Source organism: Somniosus microcephalus, chromosome 19, assembly GCF_052327205.1.
Source record: "Somniosus microcephalus isolate GS21.2 chromosome 19, FLI_Smic_1.0, whole genome shotgun sequence".
Lineage (NCBI taxonomy): Eukaryota > Metazoa > Chordata > Chondrichthyes > Squaliformes > Somniosidae > Somniosus > Somniosus microcephalus.
Genome location: NC_141005.1, coordinates 36,548,481 through 36,569,963, shown reverse-complemented (window position 1 = coordinate 36,569,963; position 21,483 = coordinate 36,548,481). Strand labels below are relative to the sequence as shown.

The 21,483-nt window shown below is 41.4% G+C and overlaps 2 protein-coding genes across 9 annotated transcripts in view; one reads left to right on the top strand and one right to left on the bottom strand.

The window, feature by feature from the left end:
- sh2b3 (SH2B adaptor protein 3) overlaps positions 1-5,336 on the top strand; it is a 217,826-nt gene extending 212,490 nt beyond the window's left edge. For all 3 annotated transcript variants that reach the window (XM_085961561.1, XM_085961563.1, XM_085961562.1), the window contains exon 8: positions 4,711-5,336. In XM_085961561.1, coding sequence (XP_085817687.1) covers positions 4,711-5,009 — 299 coding nt within the window. In that variant the 3' untranslated portion in view covers positions 5,010-5,336. The remainder of the gene's footprint in view (positions 1-4,710) is intronic.
- A 12,028-nt stretch (positions 5,337-17,364) lies between these two features.
- The window catches only part of atxn2 (ataxin 2), a 104,106-nt gene continuing 99,987 nt past the window's right edge, over positions 17,365-21,483 (bottom strand). For all 6 annotated transcript variants that reach the window (XM_085961555.1, XM_085961557.1, XM_085961558.1 and 3 more), the window contains 3 exons: positions 20,087-20,314; positions 18,780-18,951; positions 17,365-17,984 (listed from right to left, as the gene is read on the bottom strand). In XM_085961555.1, the coding sequence (XP_085817681.1) occupies positions 17,956-17,984; positions 18,780-18,951; positions 20,087-20,314 (429 nt within the window). In that variant the 3' untranslated portion in view covers positions 17,365-17,955. The remainder of the gene's footprint in view (positions 17,985-18,779; positions 18,952-20,086; positions 20,315-21,483) is intronic.

The window sequence follows — 21,483 nt, the reverse complement described above, 5'->3', positions numbered from 1 at the left end:
CAACGGAGTATTACAGTTTAAACTCTTTCGATGAAGCATCAGGTCTGTGATCTTAAACATACAGCAGTACAGCACAGTGTGGACAAAATGGAATCAGGACCCTGGGTCCTCCAAAACAATAGCAGTCCTTACAGATGCCTGCAGGCCAATGACAACGCAGCATGTGATCACATGTGAATATAATAGGTATTCCTTACAGATGCCTGCGGGCCAATGATAAATCAATATGCAAATGTTACAAGGCCCAGGAGCAGAAGTGTCCGGACCTCGTAGATTTTTTTCCGATAGGCATCTGCACGCAGGAAGCCAACTATCGGAAATTACAGGCCATTATCTCCACTATTCAGCTCTAGCCTACCCATCACAAATAACATCTCCTCTCACACTCGCCATTATAAGCTTCAGCAGCAGAGGAACCACGGCACCCCATAGATGAATGGCTAGTGATCTCGTTAACACCAAGCACAGTTGTTGCCATTTTTCTGATGTTTCAGGAAAGGGACACTGACAACAATTTGAGACATGCTGGAAGTTAAAATTTAAATAGTTATCTAGAAGTGCTAAAGTTAGCTTTGTACTACTGAATTGGTGCTCACTGGTGTAAATGCTAGGGCTAACATAAAGAAAGATCGCATTTATTTCTGATTGGTCATCTTGGAGGTCAAGACCTGATTTCTGATTGGTCCCCTTGGAGGACAAGACACACCCAGCAGTTTATCTGGAATGTGTAATTAGATCCTGCCTGCCTAAGTAATCAAGTACTTTGCAAAGTGTAATTCGAGCCGTTCTGACTGCCAGACTCCAGCCAGAACAGAGCTCACATAGAACAGACAAGGCTCAGCCTCGTGGGTAAAGACATTCTCCCCCCACCCCAAGTTCCAGACCCCCCCCCGCCCCCGAGTTCATGAACTTCACACCCGCTCAAGTTTCTGATCGCTCTCTTTCCCCCTCCCCCCACCCAAGTTCCTAACCTTCTCCCCCTGCCCAAGTTCCTCCCCCCACTTGGGTTCCTGACCTCCCCCCGAACAATTTCCTGACCTCCTGCCCCCCTCCCCCACCCCCCCCAATAGATGGGGCATTGTGTATGGGTCATGGATTGTTAACAGGTTTATTGGGTATGAAGTGAATAGCAACAGTGTCACGAATTCCGGATTTCGTCCAGTCCAATGATGTCACCTGCCACATGCACCGAGCTTTCTGAGAAATCAACCAGGTCTAGGGGGAGGAGAGGGAGAACGTGGTGTGGGTGTGGGGTTGGAAGAACGTGATCCGTCTTACCATCTGGATCACGTTCTTGCTCTCATTCCCCTCCCCACTCTCTCTTTCCCCCCCCCCCCCAAAAAAGACTGGATCACGTTCGTCTCCCATCCCACTGTGCTCTACGAGTTCCTGACCTCCTCCCTCTCCCCTCCGATTCCCCTTTTCCCCCCCCCCACCGATCCCCTTTTCCCCCCCCCCACCCAACCCCACTCTCTCTCTTCCCCTCCGATCCCTCTCTCTCCCCCTCCGATCGCTTCTCTCTCTTCCTCCGATCTCCTCCGATCCCCTTCTCCCTCCGATCCCTTCTATCTCTATCCCACCGATTTCCCCCTCCACCGATCCCCTCTCCCTCCATCCCCTCTCTCTCTCTCTCTCTCCCTCCGATCCCCCCTCCGCTCTCCTCTCTCTCCCCCTCTGATGCCTTTTCCCCCCCCCCCACCTACCACCACCACCAATGGATCCAGTGACCTTCTCCTTACGGAGCCGAGGAAAGCGTGGCCCACGGTGCAGGCTGCAACTGTTGGGTACTCTGCATGTGTGGCTTCGGGATACCATGCACAGAAAGCCGCAAAGATGTTCGTGCAGATAATCACAGTGATAAAGAAAAGCAAAACTAAACTTCCCAGGGTTGGCAAGATAGAGACTGCGGCATTTTCGCTGCATTTTCGTTTACATCTCAGATGCACTCCAATACAGAAATGTTTTCAGCACGTTTTACCGAAATATTTCAGTTGTTTGAGTATTCTGCTCTTGAGTATAGCAACTTTTAATAGTGAGCTTTGTGAGTATTTACTATACTTTTCAGGCTTGAAATGGTATGGAACTGGATGTAGGAGTCATAAGTAGTTCAGGAATTTGCAACCAATTGCCATGTTTAGTTAACCAGATTGGGAATTTGGATTCCAGCGTATCGCAACACAGATGTGTCGGCCACTTTTGCTTTTAATACCTTGGCTCGTAAAATCAAACTGTTAACATCACTGAATGAATGAGCACATATTCTAAAGCCTGTCTGCAGCCAGCAATTACCCTCTTTCCTGAAATAAGTTTAACAAAAATGATTTTATCTTTTAGTAAACTTCATTTACTAAAGAAGCTTTGCTTTCAAATGTGCCACCAATTCAAACTGCTGTATTATTTCAGGAGTTCTTTCTACAGAAATTTCAAACATTTTCTGCCGTAGGCTTACACGATGATAAATAGTTGCATTTATTTACTGAAACTGATTACTGCCGTTTGAGTCTTGAGATAAAGTATTATTAGCATTTTACAGCATTGTCTCTCGCATGTTGTTCTGCATCTTAAACTTACAGTCTTGGGAATTGTCATGCTGCTTGTCTCTTTCAAGCATGCTTATGATGTAATGAACAATTTCTTCAGCTGCCAATGTGAATGAAAAGATTTTAGGCTGCTTTATAGATTTCAGCATTGTTCCTCTTTCACCCCTTCCCCTCCACTCCTGAAGGATCGGTCACTCTGGCAGAGATACAGTTTCCAGTAAGTTTTTAGGGAAGGATGAGTTACAAGAGCCAAATAGCCTCCCTCGTGTGTGGTGGCGGTATTGCAGGTTTAAGAACACAAATATAGGAGTAGGCCATATGGCCCTTCAAGCCTGCTCCACCATTCAATAAGATTATGGCTGCTCTTCGACCTCAACTCCACTTTCCCGCCCGCTCCCCATATCCCTTAAGAGTCCAAAAATCTATCGAATTCAGTCTTGAATATACTCAACAACTGAGCTTCCACAGCCCTTCTGTGGTAGAGATTTCCAAAGATTCACAACCCTCGGAGTGAAGAAATGTCTCCTCATCTCAGTCTTAAATGGCCGACCCCTTATTCCCGAGACTATGCCCCCTAGTTTTAGACTCTCCAGCCAGGGGAAAACAACCTCTCAGCATCTACCCAGTCGAGCCCTCTCAGAATCTTATATTTTACAGTAAGATCACCTCTCATTCTTCTGAACTCCAGAGAGTATCGGCCCATTCTACTCAATCTCTTCTCATAGGACAACCCTCTCATCCCAGGAATCAATCTAGTGAACCTTTGTTGCACCGCCTCTAAGGCAAATATAACTTTCCTTAGGTACAGAGACCAAAACTGCATACAGTACTCCAGGTGTGGTCTCACCGTACCCCAGGTGTGGTCTCACCGTACCCCAGGTGTGGTCTCGCCGTACCCCAGGTGTGGTCTCACCGTACAAGGCCCTGTACAATTGCAGCAAGACTTACTCGTCTACTCCAACTCCCTTGCAATAAAGGCCAACATACCATTTGCCTTTCTAATTGCTTCCTGTACCTACCTGCAGGTTAACTTTCTGTGCTTTGTGTACAAGGACACCCAAATCCCTCTAAACACCAACATTTAATAGTTTCTCACCATTTAAAAATAATTCTATTTTTCTATTCTTTCTACCAAAGTGAATAACCTCACATTTCCCCCCATTATACTCCATCTGCCACCTTCTTGCCCAGTCTCTATCAGTTTGCAGACTCTGTGTTCTCCTCACAGCTTACTGTCCCACCTAGCTTTGTATCGTCAGCAAACTTGGATACAGTACACTCAGACCCTTCATCCAAGTCATTAATAGATTGTAAATAGCTGAGGCCCCAGCACTAATCCTTGCAGCACCCCACTAGTAACAGTCTGCCAACCCAAAAATGACCCGTTTATTCCTACTTTCTGTTTTGGAGGAAGCAGAATGTGAGGGTGAACAGTTGTAATACACGGCTAGTACAATTGAGGCACACTCACAATTTTGCTACCAGGAGTTGGATTTGTCTTAAAAGATAAAAGTAACTGGCAATAGATAATGAAAGCTTGACACACCTATTGTTTCTCTGTCTTTGTGTTTTGTTGCATCTGATGACAATCTTATTTCATGGACACTCAGATGCCACTTCATTGGAGGGATTTCTTGTTCATGTGTAAAAATGTTCAAAAAATGAGTAAAATTCTTTTAATATTGAGACAATATAGAAGTAACTGTCCTTCCCAATTTTTTTCCCTGTTAATACTTTCTTCACTGTGTATGTGAGATATTTGCACCCAAAATCATACTTAGAAAGTTTCAGGGAGCAAGGCAAGAATGATGAAAGGTAATGGGCCAGATTTCTTTGTCAAAATAGCGGTAAGGGTCATGGTCCGTTCTGTTATTTATGCATAAATGGTACAGCAACTTCAGGCGAGGAGCAGATGCACGTTTAAATGCCAATATCCAAAATTTGCGCCCCTCTGCCATTAGCTCTGCAAAAATGGCATTTTGCGCTCTGCCTCACCTTTGATTGACATGCATTGAATGTTGTGAAGTTGCTGTATTTGCACGGTAGATACAAACTAAACTCTCTGCAGAAAGTTTAAGTCTTGTCATTTCAAGTGTAAGGTTTTTGCCAGAAGTGGTTTTAAGATTCACATTCGTGTTTCCTAAAAGATTATTTTGTTTTGTTTCCAAAGGAATCCATTCTCCAACCAATGCCTCAGTGTTGCCATTTTCTGTCCATCGCTGGAACTCAGAACCCAGTCTTGCTCACTTGGCTCCTTCCAGCTGCAACATATCGGAAACTCTTCTTTCCAGACCAGCACCAGAACAGGTGTTCCACATAGTGCCCCCTCCCGAGGAATCTCTCGCTGGGCTGCGGCGCAGTGGCTCAGTGGTTGTGCCAACAAGACGCCAACGAGACTCGGACTATGAAATGGAATCGGCTGCCAGAAGTCGTTCACGGGCCATTGACAATCAGTATATGTTTCTTTGATTTAATTACAAAAGACAAGTCTGTGTACACGTGAAAGTGTACCATAATTAATAACATTGAAACACTTTCGAAAATGTGAATGTATTTCTGTTTCAAGGTGGGGCAGGAGGCAAAGGTGAGAAACCTTCAGGGCAAATGCGTGTTTGCTCTGAAATGTGTCTCTTCTATTATTAGGCCTGTTGAAGGGCCTGTTTACAGCATTAAGTTGTATAGCTTCATTTTTGATTTATCCTAAAATTGCCTGGAAATATACAAAAGGCTTTTTTATTTACATTCATTTGGCTTCTGTACAAATTGTATATGATTGAATATAATGTTTAAAGCATATTTCTTTATATAATATCTGTTTTATTTCGATTAACCTTTCTAAAATTATTCTAGAAAATACTTTAACTTAATTGCTAAAATGCAGTAATGTTCCATGACTTACAATATAGGCATTGTTGCTTGTTGCATTTAAAGGCAAGATTGCAACTATTTTGCTGGGTTTACAAGTCCCAGTTAAAGTAGATGTAATCAGGAGCTGCACATTTTTCTCTGCTTTTGCCTCTTTACTTAAAGGCTTAACTGACAATTCAGGTATGTGGTCTAGTAATTCCAGTAATTAAGTGGGATTGTGAACACTAAGGTGATCTAGTTTTGGAAATTTGCTGGAAATTACAGAGTGCAACCTGACTGCTTATCCTCCATTATGATCGTTGCAGAGAGTTTCCCATTGTGGGATTAGGTACATAGTTTTGCATATATTTACATCAGCAAATCTCTTATGGTGCTGCTCGCAGTAAGTCGAGAGTATTTTAGAAGGGCAGGAACATTATGCCTATAATAGAGAATGTGGGTATATGTCTTTTTAAGGCAAGAAGGTGTAAAGAATGGTGGGTTTACTTGGAGGTTCGGTTGCAGACAAGAAGTCTGGCTTACAAAAGCAAAATACTGCAGATACTGGAAATCTGAAATGAAAAACAAAATACTGGAAATATGCAGCAGCTCAGGCAGCATCTGTGGCGAGAGAAACAAAGTTAACCTTTCAGGTCGATGACCTTTCATCAAAAAGTCTGGCTTTCTTTGCTTGGACAAGTCAATTAAGAATTTGTAGACATTATGGAATTGGTTGGGAGAGATAGTTTGGCATCTGTAAATTCAAGAGCCGAGCAGGTTAAAAAGTGTTAAATGATTCTTACAATGAAGATAATTGTTTCAAAGTGTTTACAATTTCCTACATTTACACCTGTCTTCGAGCTTTTCCATTGCTTTTTAGTTCCTTCATCACAGGCTGCAGGAGCTCTTGAGAAAGTGGAAAACCAGGGCTGGGAGCCAATCATCATCTCGTTTCGTCTCAAAGCTTCTTGCAATCTAGTATACTGTATTCGCTGCTCACGATGTGGTCTCTACAGTGGGGAGACCAAATGCAGATTGGGTGACCGCTTTGTGGAACACATCTGTTCAGTCCGTAAGGATGACCCCCGAGCTTCCGGTGGCCTGTCACTTTAATTCACCGCCCCATTCCCACTCGGGCTTTTGCATTGTTCCACGGAAGCTCAGCGTAAGCTTGAGGAACAGCACCTTATCTTTCGATTAGGCACTTTACAGCCTTTCGGACTCAATATCGAGTTCAACAATTTCAGATCATAACCTCGGCCCCCATTACATTTTTACTTTGTTTTGGCCCCCCTCCTCACCCCTTTTTTTTCTCTCTCACCTAATCTAGAGCCGTCTTTTGTCTCTACTAGTCCTATCACCATCTCGTCTCTTCACTTCTCTTTTGTTCTCTCCCAGCCTCCAAACTGGCCTTTTAATTTGTTTCATTTCCTGTGCTTTTTCAGACTTGACGCTATTTCTCTCTCCACAGATGTTGCCTGGCCTGCTGAGTTTTTCCAGCATTTTCTGTTATGAGAAGAATGATCTAGTCACAGCAGCAGAATAATACATTGTGTGTTAGATGGTCTAATCCTCCTTGTCCTTTTAAAACAGCGTATTCTCTGATCTGATCTGTGCGCAGTACCATGCTAATGCATATCTGCTCGTATATGTGAAACTTCAATCATGCTATTGGTCTTTTGAATCAGTCAAAACTGCTGTTTAGATATTCCAAGATGGGACCATTGGGTGCCCGTGGCAAGTGTAGAATTCTGTCTTCTCTCTCTTAGAGGTAGGTAGGTACCACTGGATAAACAAGGTAAGGAACGCAGGGAATGTTCAAAAGCTATACACATTGCAATCCATCAAATTGTAGTTTTGCAGATTGAACCAATTCTCTTTTTTGCAAAATCAAATTTAATTTTCAAAAGTTTTGCAAGCAATCTATGAGTTAACCAATGGAACCGAAAGAGTGCAATTTAAGAGTGGTAGAGCGGCACTGAGATTTTGTAAAGTATTCACAGTATTGATGTTCCACTTTGAGCATTTTCATGTCAGTCACAGTGTAAGTAATGTGTGTGTACACATACTTTCAACAAGTTGGAAAAAATCTAACCGCACCATTGCTCAGTTAGCTGATCTCTGCCAGGCTGGCTTCAATGCACATACATTCCTGTTCACTATCATTGAAAAGAGTGCATAGATGAACATCAGGGGAAGTGAGCTATGATGGACTCCCACCACTTTATAAAAACTCACATTGGCCCAGATCAGCGGCAAAGGAACGATGCTCACTGTTCACCTCAAAAAGCTGCCCACCAAGTTTTAGCGGGCTTTAGCTTACAGACTTTCTCTTGAATTTGGCACTTTCTACAGGGGATCTGTTGGATCTGTGAACATGGCTGACAGTAGGGAGACTGATCAACGAATTCTCACATGGCAAAGCAGGAAATATAAATTACATTTAAATCATTGTACAGAAAGCAAAATAAAGATTGGGACATACACCTGGGATTAATGGAGAAACTGAAATAGCAAACTTAAAAAAAAAATTTTTTTTTTAATCTGCAACATTTAAATTTTCTTGAGAATGAGACTTTTAAAATTAATTTTGCAGAGGTTGGTCAGACAGTAATTATGACTTGGTACACCATTAACAACCCAGTTACTCCTGATTGAACAAGGCTTACGTTTTTCATCAATCTTTACAGCAAGAGTAGAGGGTAATTAGTTTAAGGTTATGCCAAATCAGTGATTCTGTGTAGATTCCATTGGCGAGGACTGCAACAGTGCCCCCTATGCAGGAGCAGGGTATCTATAGACTGCAACTTCCGGATTTCCACATTTAACTGCACGTGTAGATGCCAGAAGTTGCTGTCAGTTTTACCCAGTAATAACGGCGATCACCAACAGCCTCGCTGTTATTACTACTGGAATGACCAATGCCCCAAGGAGTCACTGCTTTCCAAGAGATAATTGGCAAGGGCTAAAAAAAAACTCTAGCTTTAAACTTGTTAGCCACAGTAGCAATAAATCACCTCAATAGTTTAATTTTTTTTTAAATCACAAATGCTTTATAATGGGCCAGAATTTACTGAAAAAGTAACAGTGGGTGAACGACACACACTGTTATTAATGTGCGAATCGGCCAGCAGCTTGTAGTAAGGAAGGTATCCCATGAATTGTGATTTGCCACACGTTGCTGGGCAATTTGCGCTGTTCTAGTTAGCTTTGCAAAAATGGTGTCTCGCCCTCCCCATGAGTTTCAGCATTTGCACATAAATTGGCCATTAAACTTGCCATAGAATAGCTTAAGTACCCTTTTAATTGTGATAATTGTTAATGACTGCCAATCAACTTCTCTGGTCCAGAAAGTGTGGAACATGTAGTCTCATTCCTTCAGGTAGTGAATTGTTGGAGATTTTAAAAATGTAAAAAAAAAATCTTTCCTTTCCATTGTCTTTTTTTCTCTGCACCAATTTATACATCGACAAGGTTTTAATCTATGGCAAAAGGTATTCCTTTTCACAATAAAGCAGCTTTCAACTAGGTTGCATGTGCCAAGTACTTTTATTGGTATATTTGCTTTGCTTGTTTTGGATATTACAGTAAGTGTTGGACAAAATAGATTTGCTTTGAACACTGCATAGTAATCGTAGAATTTAATGGTAGGTTCACAAAACACTATTTCTTTCTAAAAGTTTATCTTGCTTTTTATATGAAATGTGCCTTCAGTTCCAGAGAACGATATGCTCCTGCTCAATAGTGAGCGTCTCCATTTCCACACATTGTACGAAGGGCTTCCTTACTCGAATGTCAGTGGCACCATAGATTTGGTATCCTGTGCACAGAAATGGTGTATTGGGATAATGTGCTACAGTGCAAATGTTTGTAATATTCTTAAATATTTAATGTAAAGAATGCATTTATACAGCAAGCTTTAAAGGAAATTTGGTAGTCAAATGGTTAATTTGAATTTTAAAATACTTTTATAATCTTGTAATTTACCATTGAATACAAATACTAGCCTAATTAAAATTATTAACCATTCAAATACCAAATTTCCTTTAATGATTGCTCCAAACATTTGAAAACTTTGTACTTTTAATATTGTTTGAAGGCAGAGGATTACACCATGCAGATAAATGTTCCAGCCTCTTCTAGATCATTTGCTTCCAAGATTTAAATTTATAATGGAACAGTGGCAGTACAGAAATGCTCTCTTGGACCAGCTTTAACAAATTAGTGTTCAGCTTATTGTACATTTGAAGACTGGTATGCTGTACTATACCAGTTAATAAAACAAAGTCCAAATGTAGCATGATTGGTAATTCTCTACCTAGTAGATTCTACTGGAAACATAATGGAGTTGTTAATTTTCATATGGAGATAGAGAGGATAGATACTGAGCTGCTAGATTATTAAATGCATGGTGGCTATCTTTATAGAAACTGCATTTACACTTTTTCCTATTCTTTTGCAAAAAAATTCTGTAACCTGTATATATTTGTACTGTAGTTGTAACTTATTGTACATTGCTGCATTTTGCCAAAATAACCATTTGCTATAGCGAAGACAAAATTATAACGATCCATGTTATTGATCATAAGATAAAACAATCCCCCATCCGAACTGGTCCCTTATTGAAGTACTTTTAAACAGGAACAATTGCAAGATTTTTATTTGGATGCACAGCAGTTTGTAAACGGTTGAAAGTCAAAACAACTCATTACAATCAGTAATGCATTCTGGTGGTGATGTATTAATAATTGGAATAGTACTATAGAATGTTGCTTAGTAATCTATGCATCAAACAATAAGAAGCTGTCACACGGTGATGCAGCACAAATGAAGGATAAATATTGGCCAGGACAACTGCCCTGCTCTTGTGAATAGTGCCATGGTTAATCCACCTGTCTTCAGCCAAAAGATGGTTCCTCTGAGTGTAGCATTCAACTGCGCTGGAGTGTCAACCTGTCTTACCTAGGCCCCAAGCTCTGGAATTCCTGTCCTAAACCCCTCTTTCCTCCTTTAAGACACTCCTTAAAGCCTACCTCTTTGACCAAGCTTTTGGTCACCTGCCCTAATTTCTCCTTATGTGGCTTGCTGTCAAATTTTTTGTCTTTTAATACTCCTGTGAAGCGCCTTGGGACGTTTTACTACACTATATAAATACAAGTTGTTGTATTATGTGCTTAAGTCTCTGGAGTGGGTCTTGAATCCACACCCTTCTAACTCCACAGAGAGTACTACAGGTACCAACTGAGCCAAGGCTAACACCTGGGGAACATTTTGCCTCTGTTCAACACCCACAATATCTTGAGTTCTCAGACACCTGCATAACATGCCTTCACTACATGCATGCAGAGTAGTAGCTTCCATTTAAAACAGTTTTACAGACTATCTATCTTGTCTATATCCTAAGGTATCAGAACCATGAAAGGTCTGTACTGCATTTTGCAGTTGCTGTGGAGGATTCGCCACAAATGAAATTAAACTTTAGAACGGTCATTCTTATTGCACCACCTACAGGCAATGAGGTCCATTGCAGCACACTTCAAATGAGAAGAAATACAGCCCAGATTCCCAACCCAGGTCAGAAACAAAATCAATGCCAAGAAGTAACCACCAATGAACTATACATTGAAACCATTGAGAGCCTATTTTACATAGATTTACAGCACAGAAACACACCATTTGGCCCAATTGATCTATGCTGGCCCACTCCTACTTCATCTAACCCGATGAGTATCGCCTGCTATTCCTTTCTCCCTCATATGTTTACTAGAAATAGTATGTAGTGAAGAATTTTCTCCCAAATTCCTTACTGGATTTATTAGGGACCCCACATCTATTCCACTAGCAAAAGATGGAGCCAATTATATTTTTCTTGGCACTTAATTCAAAAATAATCCTCCATCTATTTTCTTGAACACTTTCAAAATTATACAATGGTTGAAGCTTCGATACAACTTTTTCCATAGCAGTTTTTGAAGCTGGCCTTGCCCCAACTCACTTCCTGGACAGTAAAAGATCAGGAAAAAATTACAAATGTTGGAAAGACACGGAGTGAGAGTCGAAAAGCCAAGAGACAGGTGATGTTCTGGCTGTGTATAATTTAACATACTTGAGACAAACAGGCATTTTAAATAAGGTTGGAAAAAAAGAGATGGGGTGGAGGGCATGGGCAGAGAATCAACAGACACCAGTATCTGAAAGGGAGTTAACGTGTTAAATAATCTGCAAACTGCCAAGTTAAAAAAAAGACAGGTACTTACGAGATGATGCAGACAGGAAGGACAAAATTATGTGCAAATAGTGTAGGAGAAGCTTGTACAATAAAAATGAGAAATACAGAAACCCTAAAGAACAAAGGAAAATAGCTGTGGATGTGCAGATATGAACTTAAGTGAAAGTGCAAACAATTGCGAGAAAAAAACAAATGGTTCATACCATGGACTCTGACCTACTCCAACACTGCACTTTGACAAAGGGTCTCCGATCCAAATGTCAACCTGCCCTCTTGATACAGACCCTCCTCACATCACAAGCACCCTCTGCTGTGAAGAAATTGGAGAGTGTTACTAAAGTCAGTGTTCAGACCAGAGGTCTGCAGAATGCCCAGGAGAAAGACGAGTACTGTTCATGAAGCTTGCATTGAGCTTCATTGGAACAGTATAGGAGACAAAAGACAGATGTTAAAGTGGCGAGTCACACTTCGAGAGAAAGGAGATGTCAGCAAGTCAGGTTGACATTTGAGTCACTCTTCAAATGGGAACACCGCCCTCAAAGACACTTCAAATGACATCACCGCCAGAGCGGTTCTGAGCCTATGCAGTGGGCCCGCTCTTTTTCTTACTAATGCCAGATACCTTTTTGCTTGCGATTTCAGCTTTCTTCCCCCCTCTATTTCTCATGCTTTTCTGTACATGGACCTCTGCTGCATCTTTTCAAACACATCCCTCCCGCCAATAATGATAGCTTCTTTTGTCCTTTCTGTATGTCTGCACTCTGATTTTTATACCACCAAACTGTTTTCTACTTAGCAATTTGGAGATCATTTAATATCCGCTGGATCTCTTTGTCCTCTTTTTTCTAACCTTATTAAAATGCCTGTTGTTTTGGCCTCAACTCTGATAAAGGGTGCACACCCAAAACATTACAACATGTACTTCCACCCTAAAAGTTGAGCTAAAAAAAACAAAATCAACCCAACACACACTTTCAATTTCAGCTCAAGCAAACAAAATGGGGGAAAAAAGTGACATCCCATATTCACGACTGCATAAAGTACTTGACTGCTGAAACGCTGCAAAACCTTGATTTTAACTTGCAGCAGGAATCAGGCAGGCGGGTGGACAGCTTGGGGCCCAGGCGATTGCTGGTCAGTAGCGGAATATCGAGCAGCAGGAGGCTGCCACTAGAGACCGAAGGAATGGGCTTGGTTCTCAGGTACATAAGAAATAGGCCATTTGGCCCCTCGAGCCTGCTCCGCCATTCAATAAGATCATGGTTGATCTACCTCAACTCCACTTTCCTGCACTATCCCCATACCCAAAAATCTATCGATCTCCGTCTTGAATATACTCGACGACTGAGCCTCCACAGCCCTCCGGGGTAGAGAATTCCAAAGATCCACCACCCTCAGTGAAGAAATTTCTCCTTATCTCAGTCCTAAATGGCCGACCCCTTATTCGGAGACTGTGACCCCTGGATCTAGACTCCCCAGCCAGGGGAAACATCCTCCCTGCATCTACCCTGTCAAGCCCTGTAAGAATTTTGTATGTTTCAATGAGATCCCCTCTCATTCTTCTAAGCTCTAGAGAATATAAGCCTAATCTACACCATCACATCTCAGGACAATCCCCCCCCATGCCAGGAATCAGTCTGGTGAACCTTCGTTGCACTCCCTCTATAGCAAGTATATCTTTCCTTAGGTAAGGAGACCAAAACTGTACACAATACTCCAGGTGTGGTCTCACCAGGGCCTTATATAATTGCAGTAAGATGTCTTTACTCTTATACTCAAATCCTCTTGTAATAAAGGCCAACATACCATTTGCTTTCCTAATTGCTTGCTGCACCTGCACGTTAACTTTCAGTGATTCGTATACAAGGACACCCAGGTCTCTCTGAACACCAACATTTCACAATCTCACCATTTAAAAAACTCTGCTTTTCAATTTTTCCTACCAAAGTGGATAACTTCACATTTCTCCACATTATATTCCATTTGCCATGTTCTTGCCCACTCACGTAGCTTGTCTATATCCCCTTGAAGCCTCTTTGCATCCCCCTCCCAACTTACATTCCCACCCAGCTTTGCATCAGCAGCAAACTTGGATATATTACATTTGGTCCCCTCACCCAAATCATTGATATAGATTGTGAATAGCTGAGGCCCAAGCACTGATCCTTGCGGTACCCCACTAGTTACAGCCTGCCAACCCGAAAATGACCTGTTTATTCCTACTCTTGTTTTCTGTCCGTTAATCAATCCTCAATCCATGCTAGTATATTACCCCCAATCCCAAGAGCCCTAATTTTGTTTAATAACCTCTTGTGTAGAACCTTATCGAATGCCTTCTGAAAATCCAAATACACCACATTCCACTGGTTCTCCTTTATCTATTCTGCGAGTTACAACCTCAAAAAACTCTTAACAGATTCGTCAAATACGATTTCCCTTTCATAAATCCGTGTTGACTCTGCCCAATCCTATTATTATTTTCTAAGTGCCCTGTTACCGCGTCCTTAATAGATTCTAGAATTTTCCCTACTACTGATGTCAGGCTAACTGGTCTGTCGTTCCGTTTTCTCTCTCCCTCCTTTCTTAAATAGTGGGGTTACATTTGCTACCTTCCAATCCACGGGAAGCGTTCTAGAATCTATGGTATGTCGCAGGGTTAGGCTTTCAGGAGGGCCTTGCGATCAGAAGGAAAGGGAGCTTGGGGTAGTGGAGCACTCCTCTTACTGGCCTCAAGGAAAATTTTAACAAAACTTTATAATCTGATCTCTATGGGCCTTTTCTGGCCCCGACTCAGCTAGGTTGACACGACAGGAAAGCCACAACCGCTTCCCCTGACAGGCCACTGGTTAAAATAGCAGTCGGACCCTAATGACATCATCAGAGCCTAATCTGCATATTTAAAGACCTTGACTGTTTCGCTGGGTGTTCTTCCCGGCTGCTCAGAAGAGCAGATTAAAATGGAAGGAAGTGGGAGTCACCGGCCAAGTCTCCTGGGCGACTGTAACTGGCCATCTGCCCATTTTTCACCAGCAGGGATAAAAATCGCCTCTCTAGTAATAGCATAGCTTACACAGCTCAATTAGTGTCCCAGGCCTACATTGTGCCACAGCCTCCGATGACCAGAATCCTATTCCCATTGCCTAGCAGTCACCAATCAGCATGCATAGTATTTCATCGTGACTGAAAAATAAAGGAAAGGTTCAAAATGTATACACATATTTTGTCATTTCTTTTTAAGCAACTCCTCAGTTATGCATCCCAAAATGATACGGTTATTTACTGGTGCTGTTGTACTGTACCTGCAGCTTTACACCAGCACAACTTTTGAGTGGTATGTGTGAGCAGCACAGAATTAGACTGCCTGCTCACAACCACACAAATTGGGGAAAAGCAGAGCTCTGTGATGCATTCTGTTCACCAACTACTGTAGTGAGATTTATAATCTTAGGAAGATTACTTCCCTGTCTTCTCTTTTCTAGTATTAGACCTTTAAACTGATCCGTGAACTCTTGAAATTTTAAACTTGAAGTTTCGAACATTGGCTTTACCATTTCAGTCTGTTATAGTTCACATTAATAGCTGAAGAGCCAACATCACAGGTAACACAAAATGTGCATCATATCTTCACTAGAGAATTCATGGACCTCACCATGCAACATTCACAAATATCTGTCACTCATGGTTTCTGCATTTGGATCCATTCATAATATATACTTTGGGATCTGTGTGTTATCCTCTATATGCTAAATAATAAATATTTATGCAATTCATGTTTCCAAATAAATCTATCCAAATTGTTTTCAAATCCCTCCATGGCCTCACCCCTTCCTATCTCTGCAATCTCCTTCAGCCCCCCCCCCCCCAATATCTGCGCTCCTCTAATTCTACTGCCCTCGAGCATCCCTGATTATAATCACTCAACCTTTGGTGGCCGTGCCTTGTTGCCTAGGCCCTAAGCTCTGGAATTCCCTCCCTAAACTTCTCCGCCTCTGTACCTCTCTTTCCTCCTTTAAGACGCTCCTTAAAACCTACTTTGACCAAGCTTTTGGTCACCTGCCCTAATTTATCCTTATGTGGATTGGTGTCAAATTTGTTGTCTTAAAATACTCCTGTGCAGTGCTTTGGGACGTTTTAATACGTTAAAGGCACTATATAAATACAAGTTGTTGTTGTTCTATCACAAACCTGTCTGAGGCTCCACTTCAGGAAACACTCATTCCTTAAAATACATTACATGAATCCACACAAGTAACAGTATATTACAGTAACAAAATTTGAGAGTCAATATACATAAATTTAGGAAAACGACAAATTGAATGAGCTTTATAATTTAAACCTCACCCTCAAATTACTGAGGCACCCACTATTCCACAGATGCAATACTTCTAGTAAATCGCAAATGAGATGCTTAGCTTGTTGATGTTTATAAATAGTATATTCTTTCAATTAGTATTTGGATTAAAACTTAATTTGATAAAATACATTAAACAAATCTTAATAATACACGGTCAGTTCTAACAAACTCAGCCACTGACAGAAAACCACCATCACAAGGACAACTACAGGAGCCTAAGTATTTTAATGCAGAAATTAGAGTAGATCAGTCGGAATAAAAAATGGTTGCAACATCAAAGCCCTCATAACTCAGAGTAATAAAGTTAAACTGAATAAACAGCCATCCATGTTTCTGTTTCCTGTCCTTTCACCACCCCAAGTTTTTGGAATTTATTTCCCAATAAACTAGACCTTAACACAGGCAGCCACCTATATTGAGCAAATGACGCTAAATATTCGCCATTGCTGTAGGAGTCAATTACAAAGGTGTGTCTTACAACGTATTAAGCACGGCAACTATTTCGGGCAGTTCAATAAATATTTACCCTGTACCAAGATATAAAAAGCTCTGCTGATTTCAAAGTTAGGTCTTCAAAAGGTTTCAATCAGATGTCCGCACCTCGTTAATGCTCTGTATTGTACTCACCCATTCAAAAAGCTGCAAAGTCGGGTCTTCAAGCAGTTTCAATGAGCTGTTCGCATCTGGTTAAAGTGGGATTACCTTAGTAATGAGATTCTGGATGCAACTGCTAACAATCAAGAGAGGCAGTTGCTAAATAAGATTTCCTGTTTTTAAAAAAAAAATACGTTGGTTACTTACCTTTTTGGTTTTACCAGCCACCGCGGGTAAATCACGTTAACACCAACGCACCCACTATAAGCGGTGGAGACTGTACAGACTTGGATCAAACACTATAGAACACAGCGTCAAATCAACAGGAATGCTGTCTGCCACAGGCCAGGATTTAATTGGTGGATTGTACTGTTGAGATTTATAAATCGAGTAAAAATTCCAGGATTACCCACAGGAGTCAAGGCACCCAATATTCCACAGACACAATACTTCTAGTAAATCACAAATGAGATGCTTAGCTTGTTCTTTCGTGGAAGTTTTACCTTTGGTTACCCACTTCCCTTCAGAAAGTTAAACATAAGAAAATTATAAAGATGAAAAAGGACCATTTGAAGCTCATTTTCCCATCTCAGTGCCTAACTGCATTATGAATCATCCTCACGTTTTTGTTAAGGAGATAAATGGAAAGAGGTCATTATAGAGCGAACTGTATATGATCGGTTTAAAAGAAAGGGTTCAAGTAGTCATAAACAGACTTTTCTTATCCCATAATTTTGTGTTTATCTTCTATTCAATACCACTGACCAAGATGTAGAAAAAGTCACAATTGCACTGCATCGTCAGTTTTTAAAACTTTTTATTTTTTTGTTTTTTTATTTTTTTTTTATATTATCTACAAAGTAAAAGTTTTTAACTTAAAAGTTACACCACTGTCTGGTGACAGCGCTCTCCTCCAGCAACCTCTATTCATAAATAATCCACCAGTTCACAACCGGATTTTGTTATAAGATGGAGTTCAAGTTTGGTTAGAAGCAGAAGGTTGTGGTTTGCCAAATCTGGATGGCTTGCAGCAGGAACAAACAATTTTATTAGTTCTTTCACCAGGAGAAGTTCATAACTTAGAAGGGTCAGGCAAAATAAATACATTCCAGTTATCAGAAAGCAGATTTGGGGCATTTTGTAGGGCTGTTGATAGGACACACTGATTCCAGAATTTCCACTTGGTTCTCATCGCCTCCTCTCCAGTCCATTTTGCCTTCCTCACAAGAGCAGCCATTGAATCACTCGGTAACACATTCCTACTGGATGTTATGTGACAGCGCATGGTTTAGCATGAGAAGACAATTTCTAGTACTCTGCTTCTGGTTCCAGGTTTTAGGGCGGGAAAGGATATGTGGCATCGATTGGCCAGCCTGTTGCTTACTGTAGAACTACAACTGCTGCTGATGATGGGCTTGTACTAATGGGAGATGAAGAAGAGAAAGAGCTGTAAGTCATCAAGTTTACTCCATAAACAGTCAAGCAGACATTTTATTTGGCCTAATACAAAAGCAAAATACTGCGGATGCAAGAAATCAGATATAAAAACAGAAAATGCTGGAAATACTCAGCAGGTCAGGCAGCATCTGCAGAGAAACAGAGTTAACGTTTCAGGTCGATGACCAGGTTCTGACGAAGGGCCATCGACCTGAAACGTTAACTCGGTTTCTCTCTCTACAGATGCTGCCTGACCTGCTGAGTATTTCCAGCATTTTCTGTTTTTATATTTTATTTGGCCTGTCCATTCACTTCTTTCCAAACCACTGTCCAGGGCCACAAGCACTCCTGCCAAGTGAAACAGCAATTTGCAAGTACAATTCCAGCTATACGCTGTGGGAAGAAGTAAAGCCCAACCAGGTAAAGCCCAGGTATTTACATATTAAGGGAGGGAATATCATGCACAGGCCGTTCTTGCACAGCCCCAGGTTAAAGGCAGCATGGGTGCAGAATTAGGAGGAGGCTAGATGCCCAACCCTAGCTGCTGTGTGGCCAGGGAGAAAAGTAATTTTAAAATGCAGAGCTCAAATCCAGTCCTTTTTTTTTTTACAATTACATCAGTAGCAGAGTGTGAAGAACACAAAAACAGTAAAGATGTACTAAATTCCACAGGATTAATTTATTTACATTTGTTATACCCCAAGCCTACAAGTCAAGCCTCTGCTACGAGTTGTGAACGGAATGCTGAATTTCTACTCCTGATTTTGCCATTACTCACCCTGTGGGTGTGCCATGTAGGAGAAGTGTGTAGTTGAGGAGACTGGAATGGGAGGCAGTGCACTCTGAGGGATGGCACCTTGACCACCTGGTGGCTGTGCTGGCATCAGCATCATAGGAGGATGGGTAGCGGCAGGGTGGTGTGGAGGACCCATCCCAGACTGTACATGTGCCTGCAAAGAAAAATAAAGCAGCAAAAATCATTACTGCCATTGAATAAGTAAAGTAAACTGGCAGTAGCTCATATACACACATTTCCCAAAACCATACTGAACGGTATAGTGTTAACTGCATGTAGGGAGTGGTTTTGGTAATACAAGCTTTTTCACAGCAAAAGAGAAGTGTGCTATATTAAAAGTGCTGCTGCATTTGATGCATAGCAATTTAATTTAGTGCTTCGTCAGCTTTTGCCATCCTTGTGCTACTTCAGTGCTGTATCAGTGCAGCTCACTTACAAATACCTGCCTGTATTCACATCAGCACCAGGCTGGATGGATGTGAATTATTGTTCCAATTTGGAAGCAAATCTTAAGCATGATTCAGCATCGCAGCAACGAAAATACCATTCCATGGCACAATACTTTGGAAAACCAATGCGCCGCCCCCCCCCCCCTGCTCAAATGCCAATCTAAGATCAGGCAGAAATACGTTCTTCGTGAGCAGCACCAGGTCTGATTTCACACAAGATCCTACCCCACTTCCAACAAGTTTGCCACGGTAAGATAAGGCAACCTATTATTTAATTTAATTAAATTTAATATTTAGCAACCATCATCAAGATGATACGAATAAACTCTGCTTTGAACCGATCCAGAGAATTAGATTTTTTTTCTTTAGAAATTATGGGGAATAAACCAAAAACATCCTATTTTCCTCCATAGATTTCCTGTCTGGACACACATTCTAAAGTTTATCCCATCAGTGTTCGTATAAAATAACACAAATCTTTTATTCGACTTTGCAATCAGTCAACAGAAATATGCTTGCAGCAAGAGAAGTAGCCAGCTTCCAAAAATAGCACATTCTACAACATGAAGCCGCTGAGCCACAAACTGATGAAACTCTCTCCTACTGATAAACGACCCCAGTCTTTGAACCCTCCACCAGCTGATTGGGATGCACTTATAACACTGCCCTCCCATCCCAAATCTGGACCATCAAAAAAAATAATTCTTGGTATTAAACAAATAAATATTTAGCAGTTTCATTATTTTAAAAAAAGTGTTTCAAACCATACAAATGAACCCTACACTGCTACAAGGTTTATGTGAATACTTAGTCCAAAAGACCTTTGGTACATTTGCTTACCTGTGGTACATGTGCCATATGTGGTGGAGTAGAATATCCGTGCTGAACCTGCTGAGGGTGAAGTGTGTAGACTGTCTGCTGCGCTGATGGGAAGCTGGTCTGAGGAGACTGTGGATTGGGACCTTGTGTCATAGAGGGCGGAGTTGGTGTCAGAGTTGTATGATAAATTGCTTGCTGCTGTTGAGGGTTGCCCAAGTGAAGGGTCTGAGGAGCTTGATGTTGAGGATGCTGGAATAAAAAAATCTAATGAAATACTTGAAAGTCAAAGAATTATTCTGGAAAACAAGTTAGTACTTGATTACAAAACTGTATACTGCTCGGTCCCTAAGGTTTGTTCCTTTTCTCAGTAATACAAAGTACAGGAGACATACAGTGGCTGCTAAATCTATTAGAGATGCTAGACAAATGAATATGGGTTCCATCATCAGGAAGTGACAAGGCTCCAAAAAACAGAATATTTAGTGGCATTTTTCATTTGCCTTCCCCCCGCAATACAATGTACATCTTACCAGTCCATGGTGCAGCACAATGATACACCAAATGACTAGGATACAATATATACAATAAGGGATTAATTAAGAGGGGAAAATAGAGTATGAGAGTAAGCTTGCAGGGAACATAAAAACTGATTGTAAAAGCTTTTATAGATATGTGAAGAGAAAAAGATTGGTGAAGTCAAGCGTAGGTCCCTTGCAGTCAGAATCAGGGGAATTTATAATGGGGAACAAAGAAATGGCAGACCAATTAAATGCATACTTTGGTTCGGTCTTCGCAAAGGAGGACACAAATAACCTCCCAAAGATGTCGGGGAACATAGGGTCTAATGAAAGGGAGGAACTGATAGAAATCAGTATTTGTAGGGAAATGGTGTTAGGGAAATTGATGGGATTGAGGGCCAGTAAATCCCCAGGGCCTGATAATCTACATCCTAGGGTACTTAAGGAAGTGGCCCTAGAAATAGTAGATGCATTGCTGGTCATCTTCCAAAATTCGATAGACTCTGGAACAGTACCCATGGATTGGCGGGTAGCTAATGTTACCCCACTGTTCATAAAGGGTGGTAGAGAGAAATCGGGGAATTACAGACCGGTAAGCCTGACATTGGTAGTGGGGAAAATGCTAGAGATAAGAGATTAGCGTGTAAAATTAAGGCGCAAAGTATTGACTTGGATAGAGAATTGGTTGGCAGACAGAAAGCAAAGAGTTGGAATAAACGGGTCTTTTTCCAAGTGGCAGGCAGTGACTAGTGGGGTACCGCAGGGATCGGTCCTTGGACCCCAGCTATTCACAATATATATTAATGATCTGGACGAGGGAACTAGATGTAATATCTCCAAGTTTGCAGACGACACAAAGCTGGGTGGGCTGTGAGGAGGATGCCGAGAAACTCCAGTATG